This window comes from Falco punctatus, assembly GCF_963210335.1.
Source record: "Falco punctatus genome assembly, chromosome: 6".
Classification (NCBI taxonomy): Eukaryota; Metazoa; Chordata; class Aves; order Falconiformes; family Falconidae; genus Falco; species Falco punctatus.
This window is the reverse complement of record NC_137585.1, coordinates 38,293,508-38,307,231: the sequence shown is the minus strand read 5'-3', so window position 1 is coordinate 38,307,231 and position 13,724 is coordinate 38,293,508. Positions and strand designations below refer to the sequence as shown.

The following is a 13,724-nucleotide window of genomic DNA, read 5'->3' as shown; positions in this document are numbered from 1 at the left end:
CCTGGAAAAAAAGAGAAGGGAGTAAAAATGGGCACAAGTGGTCCAGCTCTCCAAGGCAGTGAGGTGCTTCCATCCTATTTGTTCCAAGGGCCATGGCGGATGACTGTGGAAAGTATCACTTGAAGTAAGCACCAGTCAGAACCCAAAGCTATGGGTGTGCTCTGTGCTGCCCTGGGGTCTCACATTGGCATTCTGGGCTCTCTTCCCACCCTGACAGCGAACATCATTCTGTATCTGCCAGACTTGTGAATAGATAAGCTAATCTGATCAACAGTAAATGTCTGTGGATAAAATTGTAGCATTTGCTCTCCAGAGTTTCAGGAAGCATTATTTATTACTTACAGATAACTCTCAGCTACTTGTGCAAGAGATCATAAGTCTCCCGAATCTTGTGAACAATGATTTGTGAAAATTCCTGCATGTGTTATTCACTAATTCCGTTCTCTCCATGGAGAGTCCAGAGTCCCTGCATATTTGAATAATCTGCATTTTATTGTAGCCAGCTTTTTGAAGAGCTGCACATCTACTTTTACACAGTGAGGTTAAAAGCTGGAAAAATATTCCACTATTTGTAAGCAGGTCACATTGAGGCATATGTGGGGCTGAGAGTGAGTCAGTAATATTTTCCCCCTTCATCCCCTGATTAGGTCAACTGCCATTTAAGAAGACTCAACCTATACTCCCTAAAATCTCTTGGAAGGGTTTTAGAACCCACCTCATAACTGCAGTATGTTGTTCTGGAGGGGGAAAATAAAGGCAAATGGCATGGTGAGCACTAAAGACTAAATTTGGCAAGGTTAACTTTTTTCTTTATATATCTGAAAAGAAATCCCTTGGTGGGTCACCATTAAGGCCAGATTCTCCTATGTTTCATGCTGATACTGTATTTAAACTCCCATTTTGGTAGGTTTCAGAGATACGAGCCTCACTGAGCAATTTGATACCTAGAAAGCAGTACCTGGCCCCTGGGATCTAAACTCACTGAGTAACTGCATAAACGGTCCATGAAGTGCCCAGCATCCTTGTACAGTGGTTTCTACACATGCTTCAGGCTCCCAAGAAAGTTGGCAACTTAATTCCCCTCAGTGATGGGCAGAGCTCACCTAAACAGCCTGCCTTATCCCCTGGTGAGACAGGCTTAAACCAGGCTTACTCAGACAGCACTGAACTCCATGTGATAATACAGCAGGAATGCATTGGGTGCATTAGAGACCTTATCCATCCTTGACTCATGGACTCCTCAAGCGGTAACTTGGTGGTTACTTCTCGTGCAATGAACAGCATTAGCTCTGACATGTCAAGCTTCCAGCCAGTGCCAGGTGGCATCTTGGGGAGGGGACTGAGGTCTTTGAGACAGTTCATCATATTGCTGCACTGCCGTGAATAAGGAGTAATATGAGTTTAGGGCTCATGGTTGGTGGCCTGCATTTGCTATTTAATTTGGAGTGAGAACAGCTATGCTGGAGGCATCCAGGTTATTTATCTGCAGGGTAAAAGGCAGTTAAAATTCCCCTTCATTCATACCTGTAAACCAAAGCCAAGAGTGTTTCACAGAAAGTAAAAAGGGAAAAGAAACAGAGTAACGAGTTTCCTGTTCTGCATTGCTCATCTCTAAACCTCACTGGGGTTGTTTGAACTTGTCAAAAGAGTGTAAACTGTATTATGACTAACAGCTGCTCTTGTATCACAAAAGTGACAAGGCGGCTTAGTCTCTATGCTGCAGGGCACCAAGCTAACACCTGCAAAAGTGCCTCACCTTCTCCCTGCTCCCCATGCTCCTAGAGCATTGCACAACCCCAGGCACCGTGCAGAGGACATACAAGGTGAATTGCCTCCTGTTAAGGGGCTTGGCTTAGCCTTGATTGAGAGCTGATGCCAAACAAGGGGGTGGTTCTGCTCCCACAGCCCCGTGTCCTTAGCACTGTGGCGAGCTTGGCCAGTGAGGTGGAGATGGAGGTCTCTCCTGCCTCTCCTTCCCCACTGCTGGCAGCACCTAGGTGGTTGATATAACAGCCTGTGTCTTTTCTTCTTCTACAGCTTTGGGGAAACGTTTCACAGGGAGGTTGTTCAAGAAGGCAAGAGGATGGCAACACCACCTCCCCGAGGCTGCAGCAGCATCAGTCATGACTATTACCTGCTCTGTGACATGGAGAAGGCCTGGGGGATTGTCCTGGAGTCACTGGCTACAGCTGGCGTCCTCATCACCATTTTTCTCATCTGCTCACTCTTCTTTCTCACCTGTAAAGTCCAAGACAACAGCAAGCGGCACATGATCGCCATCTATTTCTTCTTTCTCTCAGGCACGCTTGGCATTTTTGGTCTCACTTTTGCTTTCATCATTAAACTCAATGACAGGACTCGCCCCACTCGCTTCTTCCTATTTGGAGTCATCTTTGCTCTCTGCTTCTCATGCCTCCTCACCCATGCCTGCAACCTCAACAAACTAGTGAGAGGAAGAAAGCCCTTCTCCTGGCATGTGTTGCTGCTCCTCATTGTTTCCTTTGCCATGGTACAAGTTGTGATCAGCATTGAGTACTTAGTCACCATGCTAGTAAACCAGAAAGACAAATTTCTGAATATGTCTCTGCAGGAGACCAACAAAGATTTTGTCATGCTTTTGATCTATGTGCTCTTCTTGATGGCTCTGACCTTCTTGGTTTCCATGTTCACGTTCTGTGGGCCATACAAAAGCTGGAAGAGGCACGGGGCACACATCTTTGTCACTGTCCTGTTCTCCATTGCCATTTGGGTAGTGTGGATCACTATGCTTACAAAAGGCAACATGGTTTTAAACAGACATGACTGGGATGATCCTGTTGTGGCCATTGCTCTGGTGTCCAATGGATGGATCTTCCTGATAATGTATATTGTCCCTGAAATTTGTTTCCTTACTGCGCCTCTGAAGCTGGCGGACTACCCTCCAGAAAATGATTTCTGCCAACCCAAGTTCATAAAGCAGACAACTGGAGTGGACAACCGTGCCTATACACAAGATGAAATTGTGCAAGGTATGATAAAATGAACAACTCCACTGTCCCCCGGCCCCAAGCACACATGCACCACTCATGAGCTAAAAAGGATAGGAGGGCAGCAAGAAAAGATTTGAACATGGTGGATGATTTAGAGGTAGGAAAAAGTTTCAGACTGATGCCATTTCAGAAATGCTAGTTAAGATTATTCCCCAGACAAGAGGGAATAAAGCAAGAACCAATGCAAAAGCCAAAGATATGTAGGAGGAGTGAGTGACTTACTGCATGTCAGGGCTGAGACGTAACTCCTTATGATTCTGTTATGTCTGGGAAGTCTCTGTAAAAATTCAGGAGGTTTTTTATTTGTCTCTTAGCAATGTTCCAGCTTTTCAGAGCTCTCTAGCTTATACCTTGGAGATTATTTATTCCAGTTCTGACTTGGTTCCCATTATCCATTTAAAAATGAACCCGTCATCCAAAAATGAGGCAAGGAATTCTTACTTTTCTGTATGTGTCGCATGCCTACTTGGGCAAAAAAAGGTTTTATCGATTGAAACTTCCCAAATCTATGGGTAGGAGATGTGGAACTGCTACCGTGATCACATTTGTTCCCTGGAATCAGACCTCCAAGTTTGTAAAAGAGTAGATGAGAAAGGCTGTGCTCTCTCAGGGAACACTGCAGAGTGTGTCTTGTGCATGCAAGTGGGAGGGATTTGGCTGGTGGTGATGACAGTAATTGTGAGGCAACAAGAGGTGTCTAAACTCCAAGGCCACCTATGCCCTGTTATTTACAATACCATTAATTCCTGCTTTCATAAGGAAATATTTAACAAATCACCCACCTGTGGATTCTAACCCGTTCCTGCCTGCATATTGCATAGTTTGTTCAGTCTAAAAGGAGCTGCTAATGTAGCCACAGACCCTTTGAGTCTTCCTTGATGTATTTCCAAAATACCGTATAACACTAACTCACTAACTTTCCCCACCTCTTGTCTTGTGACTCAGGAGACACAGAAGACCTCAGCTACTCCCCATACTCTTCTCACTTTCAGATGAAGGTAAGTTCACACTCCCCTTCACCTTTTTCACCACATGTAGTCAAATGTTCAGGTGCTGAGGGGAAGGGAAGGAGAAGGGGCAAAGACAGATGGACCAGAGCAGGCAGGTGCTTTGCATGGAGCTGGGCAATACCATGACGTGTTCCTGGAGGTGCCTGTGGCTGGGGGGAGGGAACTGTGACATGTCCAGGGACATGGGATGGCAAAAGGGGCCCAAGGCAAAAGCTGAGGTTGTGGTTTTCAATACTTCTGGATTTTACATCACATAAGAAGTCCTTTCTTTGGACACAGTTACTGCAGCAGCCTCTTCCCTTTCCTCAGGGGATTGTGCTCCTTTCCCTGTCCCATGCTCTGAATGTATTCCCACCAGCAGTCACTGGAAGTTGCAGTGCAGATCCAAAGTGAGCAGTCTCCATGCTTCCATGTCCGTTCACCAGTCCTCCTTCAGACCACAGCCTAGCTAGGTCTAGTAGGTCACATCATGACACTGCATGTCCTCTGGTGACATGTCTCAATTACTAGTTTGCTGTGCCAGGATTCTCTTCCACAGCTCCATTGATCACACTGTCAGGAAACCTTCAGCTTTGTGATTCTCCCTCTCTCTCTCTCTCTTTTTTTTTTTAAAGCCCTATCCTATTAATTCTCTCTAGTTTTGAAAGGTAAAGACTTTTGTGCTTTCTTTTCAGACCGTTGAACCCCAAAAGGATTTCTCCATCCCTCGGCCCAAGGCCCGGACAAGCCCGTACCAGGACTACACCGGTGGGAAAGGCCCCATGTAGCAGCTCCGCAGCGAGCAAAGAGACCAAGTGCCCGTCAGCAGCGGCACAGGCCACACGGTGACAAGTCCTGCAGAAGAGACAGAGCCAACGCCCACTGACAAAAGAGGAGAGAGGTCCTCTTTTCCCCACACAGGCACCCTTGTAGGCCACACTCACTCCTCAAACACAGCTTTCAGAAACCACTCTGGCCATCCTGTCTCTGCTCACTGTTTCTCCATGGAATGGAGCTCATCTTTTCTGACAGAGGAACATGTTGGGAAGAGCCTGGCCTGGCCTATTTTTAGCAGGAATGCTGTAGGGCTGGAGCAGCAGGAAGATCATCAGCCACGTCTCTGACCAGCTCTGCCCCAGCCAGGACTTGCTTTGATCAGCTCAGGGGGATGCCTGCACCCTGTGTCTGACAGGAGGAGAGTCAGGAGTGGAAGCATTAGCCCTACACATCCCTACTACTGCCCACCTGTGAGCACATCTCAGGTACTACCAAGGACACTTTTATCTATCCACCATTATTTTTGTGCCCACTCCCAGCCCCACCTGGCTCTCCTCCAAGAGATCAGTGGAGAAGAGACAAAGAGAGAGAGAGACTATTGGTTTTTATTTCTTCATGTTGACTTCCGACCCCCTTCCTCATCACCTAGACACCACGGTGGAGAGGGAGAAGAAAATTTAAAGACATAAAAACATCTACAGCTATTTACTTGACACATTTTCTGATTGCACTCTATCTCCTAGCTCTGACTCCTCACCACGCGCCCCAGCTGAGCTCCCCAGGGTGCCTGGCCAGCACCGAAAACCCTCCCCTCCCCACCCTTGACACCCCAGGCTGTGGATCCCTGCAGACAAAACTTCTTCCATGCAGCTGTTTGCAATACCCTGGTGGGATTTAATCCTGTGCACCTTGGAGCTCTGCCTCCTCCCCACCGTGTCTGTGGCATTAACACAAACATTTCCCAAGCAGCCAGGTTATGGAGGGTGGACACCCTTCTTCCCAGGAGTAAGCGATCATGAGCACATGTGTGTGTGTGTGTGCGTGCGTGTGTGCTGTGTGGACTGCACCCTGGCCATGAGCAGTGAGTCTGCAGAGTTGAATCATTCTGTAGCCTGCTTTGTATTTGGTAAATAGCTTTCCATGGTATTTCATCTGTAAATGAATAGGGCTCTCCAAGTGGGCATGTATGGTACACTGGTATCTAACACAGCTATATATTTATTTAGTACTTTGTATGTGGAATATTTAATTAATCAAAATACAAACAGCCTGACTACAAGAGAATGGTGTTCTTCCTCGGGAATATGACTCCTCTAATGGCTGGTGGGGTGATGGCAATAGCTCTCCATGGCTTGTAGTGGGCCATTTGGGAGATTGCAGCTGGGGGGGGGGCGGGAAATGGCAAAGAGGTGCTGGCTTCTTCAAAGCCGTCACTATGGACCAGAGATCAGCTGCTTGAAAGTGCAGAAGAGGGTTAGTAGCTTCTCTGTGCTACTTTTCTTGAATAAAGAAAGCTGATTCAATATTAGAAGTGCTTAAGAAGTGAAGAAATATAAAACCAAGCCACAGCAAGCAAATGCAGGAGGAAAGATGTGATCTCTTCATCACTGCATGTGTCTGTGCCTGCTGTGTTTATATTCCTGTATTTATTCAGTTATGTCTTGCTGGGCGCTTGCATAATCAAGAAAAGAAAAGGACCTTGTAGGTATTTAATTCAGCTTGTAAAAATATGCCTTTCTGATGTTGTGAACACATGTAATATTTTTATTTGAAAGTAGAAACAATATCAAAGCAAAATAATTATGATTATGGTAACGATGATGATGATGACAATGATGACAATATTTAAAATCTCCTGATGGTATGAGGCTTTACTTTCCCCTTTTAGAGGCTTCCTTTCCCATGAGTTTTTACATGGTACATCATGCCACATATCTATATGCTCCTGGCAAGTAAACCCCCTTCCTCAGGCACAGTGCTGTCTACAATATGCGAGGCTGCGCCTTTTCCACTCCACCTACCAGCACTGAAAGGCAATGCAGGGACATTTGGGTCTTCTGTATCCCTTGGCATGAGAAAGAGCCCTCCTAGGCATTGGTTTGAAATGCATCGCAGGACACAGGACTAGAAAAACGCCGCCTTCTAGTAAATTTGAGGTGGAAATGATGCTTACCTTCCCCTCCTCCTCTCCTGTCCTCCTACACAGCTCCAAACCTGTAACATAGAGGATGAGAGAGAAAACTCATGGATACTAATGTAAAATTGGGGAGCAGATTGGGAAGGGGTTGTGTGAAGCCATGATGCAAGCTGCTGACTTGCAGACTGAAGGTAGGAGAGATGTGTTCCAAACAATACCAGACTTTAAAGAAATTAGGTTTTCAAGCTGATGTGGTGCCATTAATGGCTTAAATGTAGCTAGAGTACATCCCAGGAGGAGCCAGAAATGTGTTACAACAGTCAGTTCCCCTGCTTCAGTGGATTCTGGTAGAGCAAAGGGACAGGTTAACAGGAGAAATAAGAGCAAAGGGTGCTCTTACTGTATGTGTTTTCCACACCCCAGACACTTATCAGCTCCTTCACTGACTGCCACAGACCAGAAAGTGCCTCCCAAATGCACCTTGGCCCCAGAGAGAGCAGAACTAGGAGGGATGAGGGACACCATATGCACTCCCCATTCATTCAGAGCATGGTGTTTTTCTTGATTACTTGGTTGTTATTGTGCACGCTGCTTGGCGGAGAGTGAAAATCTCCTTCTATGGATTTACAGTGCCTTTTAGAGTAATTTTTTTAAACCTCTGTAATGGCACAAGTACTAATCTGCCCAGAGTTATTTTGCACTTGTTCAATATTAAGGCAGCTTTGGGTGAGGGCTGATTTAAATGTCAAATTAAATACAAATTTCTGTGGAACTTGGTGCTGGTGGGGAAGGGGTGGTGCCACTCCGCAAATACCTCACACCTCAGAAGAAGCTTTTGGGAAAGCAGCAGTTTCCTCTTTCCTTAAAACTGAGTTTAAACCAAACCAGTTGGCTACTTAGTCACACACACACATGTCCCAGGGAAATCTTAAACTGGTGGGGCCAGATAGGCTAGACTTGAAAGGAACAAGTGAATAGAGGAGGCAGGAAGGTTGCCTGATCCTTGTGCTGGTTTTTCTTAAAAGCTGCCCACTGGAAGACCAGTAAACCCAGTAAGGCTCATCCCTACCATCTCTCGTGCAGAGCTCCCTTAGTGGTGGGGGCTGCAGGTACACTGCCTTCAGGGCCCTTTGGTTTCTGGTCCCTCCTCTGCCTGTTCAAGGAGACCACAGTGCCAGAAATGTACACACTGGAGAAGGGTTGGCACGGAGCACACCTGGATTACGAAAACAGCCAGTTTTATTAGGAGGCAGGATAAAATCAGCTGAACTTCAGGTCAGGGATGTCATGGCAAAGAAGGGCAGAGGCACCACTTGGACCCAGGACCTTCAGGGTTACCATCCTGTGGGCTTGCCAGGGCTGCAGGGCTCCATGCGGTCGGCCAGGGGTGGCCACAGAGGATGTGGTAAACCCTTGGGGCAAAGACTCAGGCCAGTGGTGTCAGGGCCTGAGAAGGGGAAGGACCTTGCTGCATTCACATCCCAAATACCCCCAGCTTGCCAAAAAAGCTCCCCTTTTGGAGTCAGTGCCACCCTCCCCAAACAAGGTGTTTCTTTGGAAGGGATTCACCCTCTCCCCACAAGCCCTGTAACCCTTGCTGTGGCATAGGGGTGGTAAATGGGTCCCCCTCACTCAGCTGGCACAAGGGATGCTGAGGACTGGTTGTAGGCAGAGAGAAGCATGCTGCCAGCCAGTGGGGCCGCGGATGGTTGTGTCCTCCTTCCTTCAGGCTCTGGAGGCAGATGTGTTGGGGAGCATGCCCAGCTCCCATGTCTGCCAGGCTGACCATGGATCAAGAAAGCAAGTGTTGGTCTCCTGGGGAGGCAGCAGGCAGCTGCATGGGGTGGGGAGCCCACGATGCCTGGTAAGCATGGGGCACCCCTTGCACCCCCCAGCCTTCTCTGAAGCAAATGCTGAAAAGCTGCATCCCCTTTGGCCTGCTCCATATAAGTGATGTAGCCACCCTGCCTTCCTCCCTCCCTCAGATGTTCCCTGCTGTCATCTATCTCCTCCCTGTTTCAGTATTCAACACAGAGCAGTGTCAAATGGTGACTCAGGCTGTGTCCAAGTAACTGGGGCTGGTGAGGAGCCTTGTGCACCCACTCTCTGCAGGCTCACGGGGCTAGGTGAATTGCTTTAATCAAATCTGCTCCCTAAGGAACAGAATCACATGGCCACATCTTGGGTGTGGCAACTGTTGGCCCAGGTGTGCATGGTGCTCCTTTACCAAAGGTGACCATCCCCGCAATATGGCTGACAGTACAGATGGTGCGTCCAGTCCCCAGTGACAGCAGTGACGATCTCCCATACAAAACCTACACTACAGGTTTCAGTGTATCTTATCACACTGGACCAGAAACAGAGGTAGCTGAAGAGCAGATACCCCTCCTATTTTCCTGGTCCTGATACAGGCAAGATGACCAGCTGGGAGCAATCTCCTTCAGCCACCTCAAGTAGCTGCAATACAGCCTGCAACACCCAGAAGACCAAGTGGCAGCATCAGAGCATCAGCCTGGCCTACATTACTACCCAGCCAGGTGGCTTGCTTAGCTTACACTGTTCTCATCAAACCATAGGGAGGAACTGGCTTTGCAGTGTCTTAAAGACAAGCATGAGATCTAAAAGCTGCCAGTGTGTAGCTCCCTTCAAAGCATAAAATCCCATGTGTGTAGGGAGCTGGTGGTTCTGAGAAGCCACCAGGTTCCTCCTCGTTTCCAGCTCTTTCCTGCATTTTAGTAGGTTTAGTGGAATTACAGAGCCATACAAAGATTTTGGTCAGATGGGACCTCTGAAGAGGTTTAGTCCAGCTTCTATGCTGAACAAAGCTCACCTCACAGCTAGACCAGGTTGTCAGGACTTTGTCCAGGTAAGCTTTGAATATCTCCAGTATCAGAGATCTGACAGCTTCTTGGGGCCCCTTTACTGGTATCTGATCACTCTAATTGGGATTTTTATTAAACTTTCATCTGATCAGAATTTCCCTTGTTGCAACTTCTCTGTCACCCCTTGTTCTTTTACTGTGCACTTCTAAGAAAAGTGTGGTTCCATCTTCTTTATAGCACCCATTTACTTAGCAAAGAGCAACTGGATCCCTTAAGCTTTCTTCTCATGGCTGAGCGGGTCCCTCGTCTCTTTTCCTAGTGATGTGCTCCAAGAAGACCCCAACTGACTGTCTCAGTGGCCCCCTGCTGGATTTGTTCCACTTTATCAAGCCCTGCTGCAGTGGGAGACCCAAACTGGACACAATACTCCAGATACAGCCTTACAAGTGTTAAATAAAAGGAAATAACCACTTCCCTCAACTTGCTGACTTCACCCTTACTCATGCAGCCTGGTATGTGGTTGATGTGTATTTCCACAAGCGTGCACCACTGGGCAATACCTTCTTCACAGTCATTTTCCCCAGCACCAGTTACTCCCTTTGCCCTGGAGGATCTTGTGTGGTTATAAATAGAAGGGACTGAACAGTCCTAAGGATCTGTCTCTAAGGCAGGTGGTTTCTAGCACTCAAGGCCACTCATGAGCTGAGGGCTGCAGCAGCAGCTGCCTTTTCCAGCAGGAAGCCCTGGAGAAAGAAGTGCAAGGTCCCCTGCCAGCATTTGCCTGCTTTATGGGGCTCTAATGCAAAGTAGAAGTTTGCTTCTGCAGCAGCAAGCCCAGACTTTGGGTACCAGCTGATCTGCATCACTCCACCCAGGCTGGGGTTGTTGAGCTGCTGGTGACCAGCTGTGCTCAATGAATCTGTGCCCCTACTGGGCCACCCAACCACAGGGACTTGGCTCCCTCTACCCCTGGGCAGTCTTTGCTTCTGCACTGGGCAATGCAGTACAGCGGTCATGGGAGTATCTCCTGGGGGTCCCTCTCCCACTCCAGCCACCCTGGTCCTGTGGGCCTGGGATTTGTCCTGTCCCTCTCCCTTCCTGCAGCACACATCCTTCTGCACCCATGCCTGTCTTACGTGGGATCCTCTCCCTTTCTTAAAGTCAACGTGCCCTGCCACCTGCAGTTTCTAGGGAAACTGGTATTTGCTTTGCCTTTGCTATGGTGACAGCTGAAGCACCACACTAGATATGAGTGCCACTTTCTGCAAAAGGCTTTCTGAAGTGCCAGGCACGGAGCAGGAGCTGCCCTTCTAGCTGGCCAGGCTGATCTTATCTGCACCTATCCCTGGAGTCAGCCAAGGCTCCACCTGGCTGAAGGACTTTCTCCCATCAAACCAGTAACAGGTGCATTTGAGGAGAAAGCAAAGGCTGTGGCTTACAAAATGGGCATCTTGTTCTCTAAGGAATTAATCAAGAGCTGAAATAAAATGCTGTGTCTCCAACATATGGTGCTGTCTGCTGGTTTACTCCCCCAGCCCCCCAAACGGTCTGCAGTGAGGCTCAAATGCTGGAGCTGGAGTGTGAAAAAGTGCTGAAAATTTTGGGTGAGATTTATAGTCATAGAAAGGGACTTGGGTAGCATCCTTGACTCTGGTGCTGCTCTTTGCTCAGTGCTGTAAGAAAGCACATTTTCCTGCAAATCAGCTCCTTACTGGTTTTGCCAGACTGAACAAACACATGTTTGAATCTCAGAAATTAGGCACATCAGTGTTGCTCAGTGTCACTTAGTCATCCTAGGATCCTTTTATAATCAAAGTGACAGGCTGTTCCTGCAGGCACTCTGGTTTTAGCAGTACCGAACCACCCTTTCTCACCGTCTGTTTGCCCGGAAGGAGCTGGCCGTGACCCTCAGCCCCTAACTCAGCCACCTCAGACTGGTGTCAAGGGAGCAATGCTGCTCGCAGGGTCCGGGATGCTTTCAGCATCCGCCTGGTACCCATGGTGGTCTCCAGAGCAGTGGGCCTCCTCCCACTGCGCTAATTCTGGCAGGAAGGAAAGCAACTCCCTCAAAAACAGGGAAAAGTCTCGGTTTAGGTTTTTGCCTCCGCAAAGGAAGCGGAGGCAACGCCAAGAAAGTCGGCGCGAGGAAAAGAGCTCCCGGGAGGATTTAAAGCCGCCCGGGGCGGCTCCTCCTGCCATTCAGTCGACGACCGCCAGGGGGAGCCCTTGCGCCGCGGAGCCCAGCGCCGCGCGGGCCGCGCTGCGGGGGCCGGGGGGCGGCTCTTGCGGCAGTCTGAGGGGTCTCTCCCTCCCTGGGGTCAGAACAAAACACCCCGGTCTCCCAATTGTCATAAAAAAACCCAACCAAAACCAAAACGAAAGAGAAGCCCCTGCATCTTATTAAAGCTTTAATATTAAAACCATTTTTAAAACCCCAGTTATTTCATGGCCTTTCATTGAACTTTGGTAAAATTTGCAATTCTGCTCCCATGAAATGATTTCCTTGACTCAGCATGTTCCAATTAAAAAAAAAAAAAAAAGAAAGAAAAGCAAAAACAAAACCAAAGCTAAAACTCCCCAGCCTACAAATGAAGTTTTTTCCACTGTGATGCTGAGCTCATTTTACATAGCAATACAGAACGCTTGTCTCTGAACTTATTTTATTTTAGGCACAGTTATGTTTAATTTCAACTAACCTCTTCCTCACTGGCTGCACTTCAGCTGTTGGAGAAAAACAGCTGCCTGGAGAGCCTCCTGCCCAGCTCTGCTGAGGTGTCTATGGGCAAGGAGGATCAGTCAGTCCCGACAGCTTGGGCCACGAGGCAACGGTAAGATGGACAGTCACCGGGGCAGGGCAGCAAACAGGCAAGTGGGCATGTTTCTGGCAGCCTGGCTGTCCAGGCAGATTATGGCTCAGTAGCTCCACTCCCTGTCCTGTCTAGCCTCCCAGATGGAGGCCACCAAGTTCCTGGGCCTGCCTAGATGGGACTGTGCCTGTCAGCAGGATGTGAGATCCCCAGTGGCAAAGCCAGTGATACCTGGCAGCAATGTGGGCAGGACAATTTCATTACACAGAGATGCAGCAGGTAGCTGCATTGCAAGGAGCTGCAGGTAGATAAAATAACCTATTGGTGATCCTTCTCCTTACTCACAACCACCATCACCACTATGTGTCAAGGCTGTGTTGTGGTTCCCCTTGTCACATCTAGACTTTCGGGTTTAAAATGGCAAATTTGTGTGAGATGAGACCTTGGCAGGGCCAGGATTAAGTGCCCAGCTCTTAAGCACAAATCGCCTCACAAGCAGATGTAGTCACTGATGCAAGGATGTGTATGCTGATTTGAGGGCGAAAGGATAGAAAATGTATGGGTTTATCTACCTGGCTGTACCAGCAATCTACAGAAAAGATGAAAACATGTTTTTTTACAGCACGACAGATCTATCTGTGAGTTTCTGGCAGTGTCACAAGCTGCTGGGCTGTGAGACAGAAGTCTGGTGGGCCAGGGTATGCTCATTTCTCCACAGCATGGGCTGCTGCTAGGCTGCTCGAAAAGCTGTGGGGCAGTTATAATGCTGCTTCAAATGTCCTGGGAGCTGCCTCTGCAGCTCTTGTAGCATCACAGTGCTAGTGTCACCTTCCCTGCTGCCCTGCCCTTGTCCTAGGAGACTGGCTCTGCCAGCTGCTGTGCTTTAGTGTGTTCTCTGAAAGATGACCTAAAGCCTGTCCTGTGTAAGGACCCGAAAACTGGAACCGTCTGTTTTACCATGACATCGGGGTCTTCAGTAATGAGGCAGGGGCACTGTGGGCTCTGCATCCACTGTGAACAAGTGGCCTGGTTTCTGCTGAGTTACCCAGAACACACAAAGATAGGTCATGAACCATTTTTAACCTATTCAAAGCATTTGAATGAGTTCACACCAGACCAGTGCTTCATATCTTGGTGGCTAACACATTTTCCGTCCAACAGGA

At 48.3% G+C, this 13,724-nt stretch overlaps 1 protein-coding gene across 3 annotated transcripts in view; it reads left to right on the top strand.

The window, feature by feature from the left end:
* Positions 1-9,408, top strand: part of LOC308066156 (retinoic acid-induced protein 3-like) — a 28,912-nt gene extending 19,504 nt beyond the window's left edge. Inside the window, exons 2-4 of one of the 3 annotated variants that reach the window (XM_080393142.1) lie at positions 2,038-3,008; positions 3,975-4,027; positions 4,714-9,408. In XM_080393142.1, coding sequence (XP_080249268.1) covers positions 2,084-3,008; positions 3,975-4,027; positions 4,714-4,806 — 1,071 coding nt within the window. In that variant the 5' untranslated portion in view covers positions 2,038-2,083 and the 3' untranslated portion in view covers positions 4,807-9,408. Of the gene's footprint in view, positions 1-10; positions 3,009-3,974 lie in introns of those variants that run through there. The other 2 variants (XM_080393140.1, XM_080393141.1) reach the window with 2 other exon arrangements.
* The last annotated feature ends 4,316 nt before the right edge of the window (positions 9,409-13,724 follow it).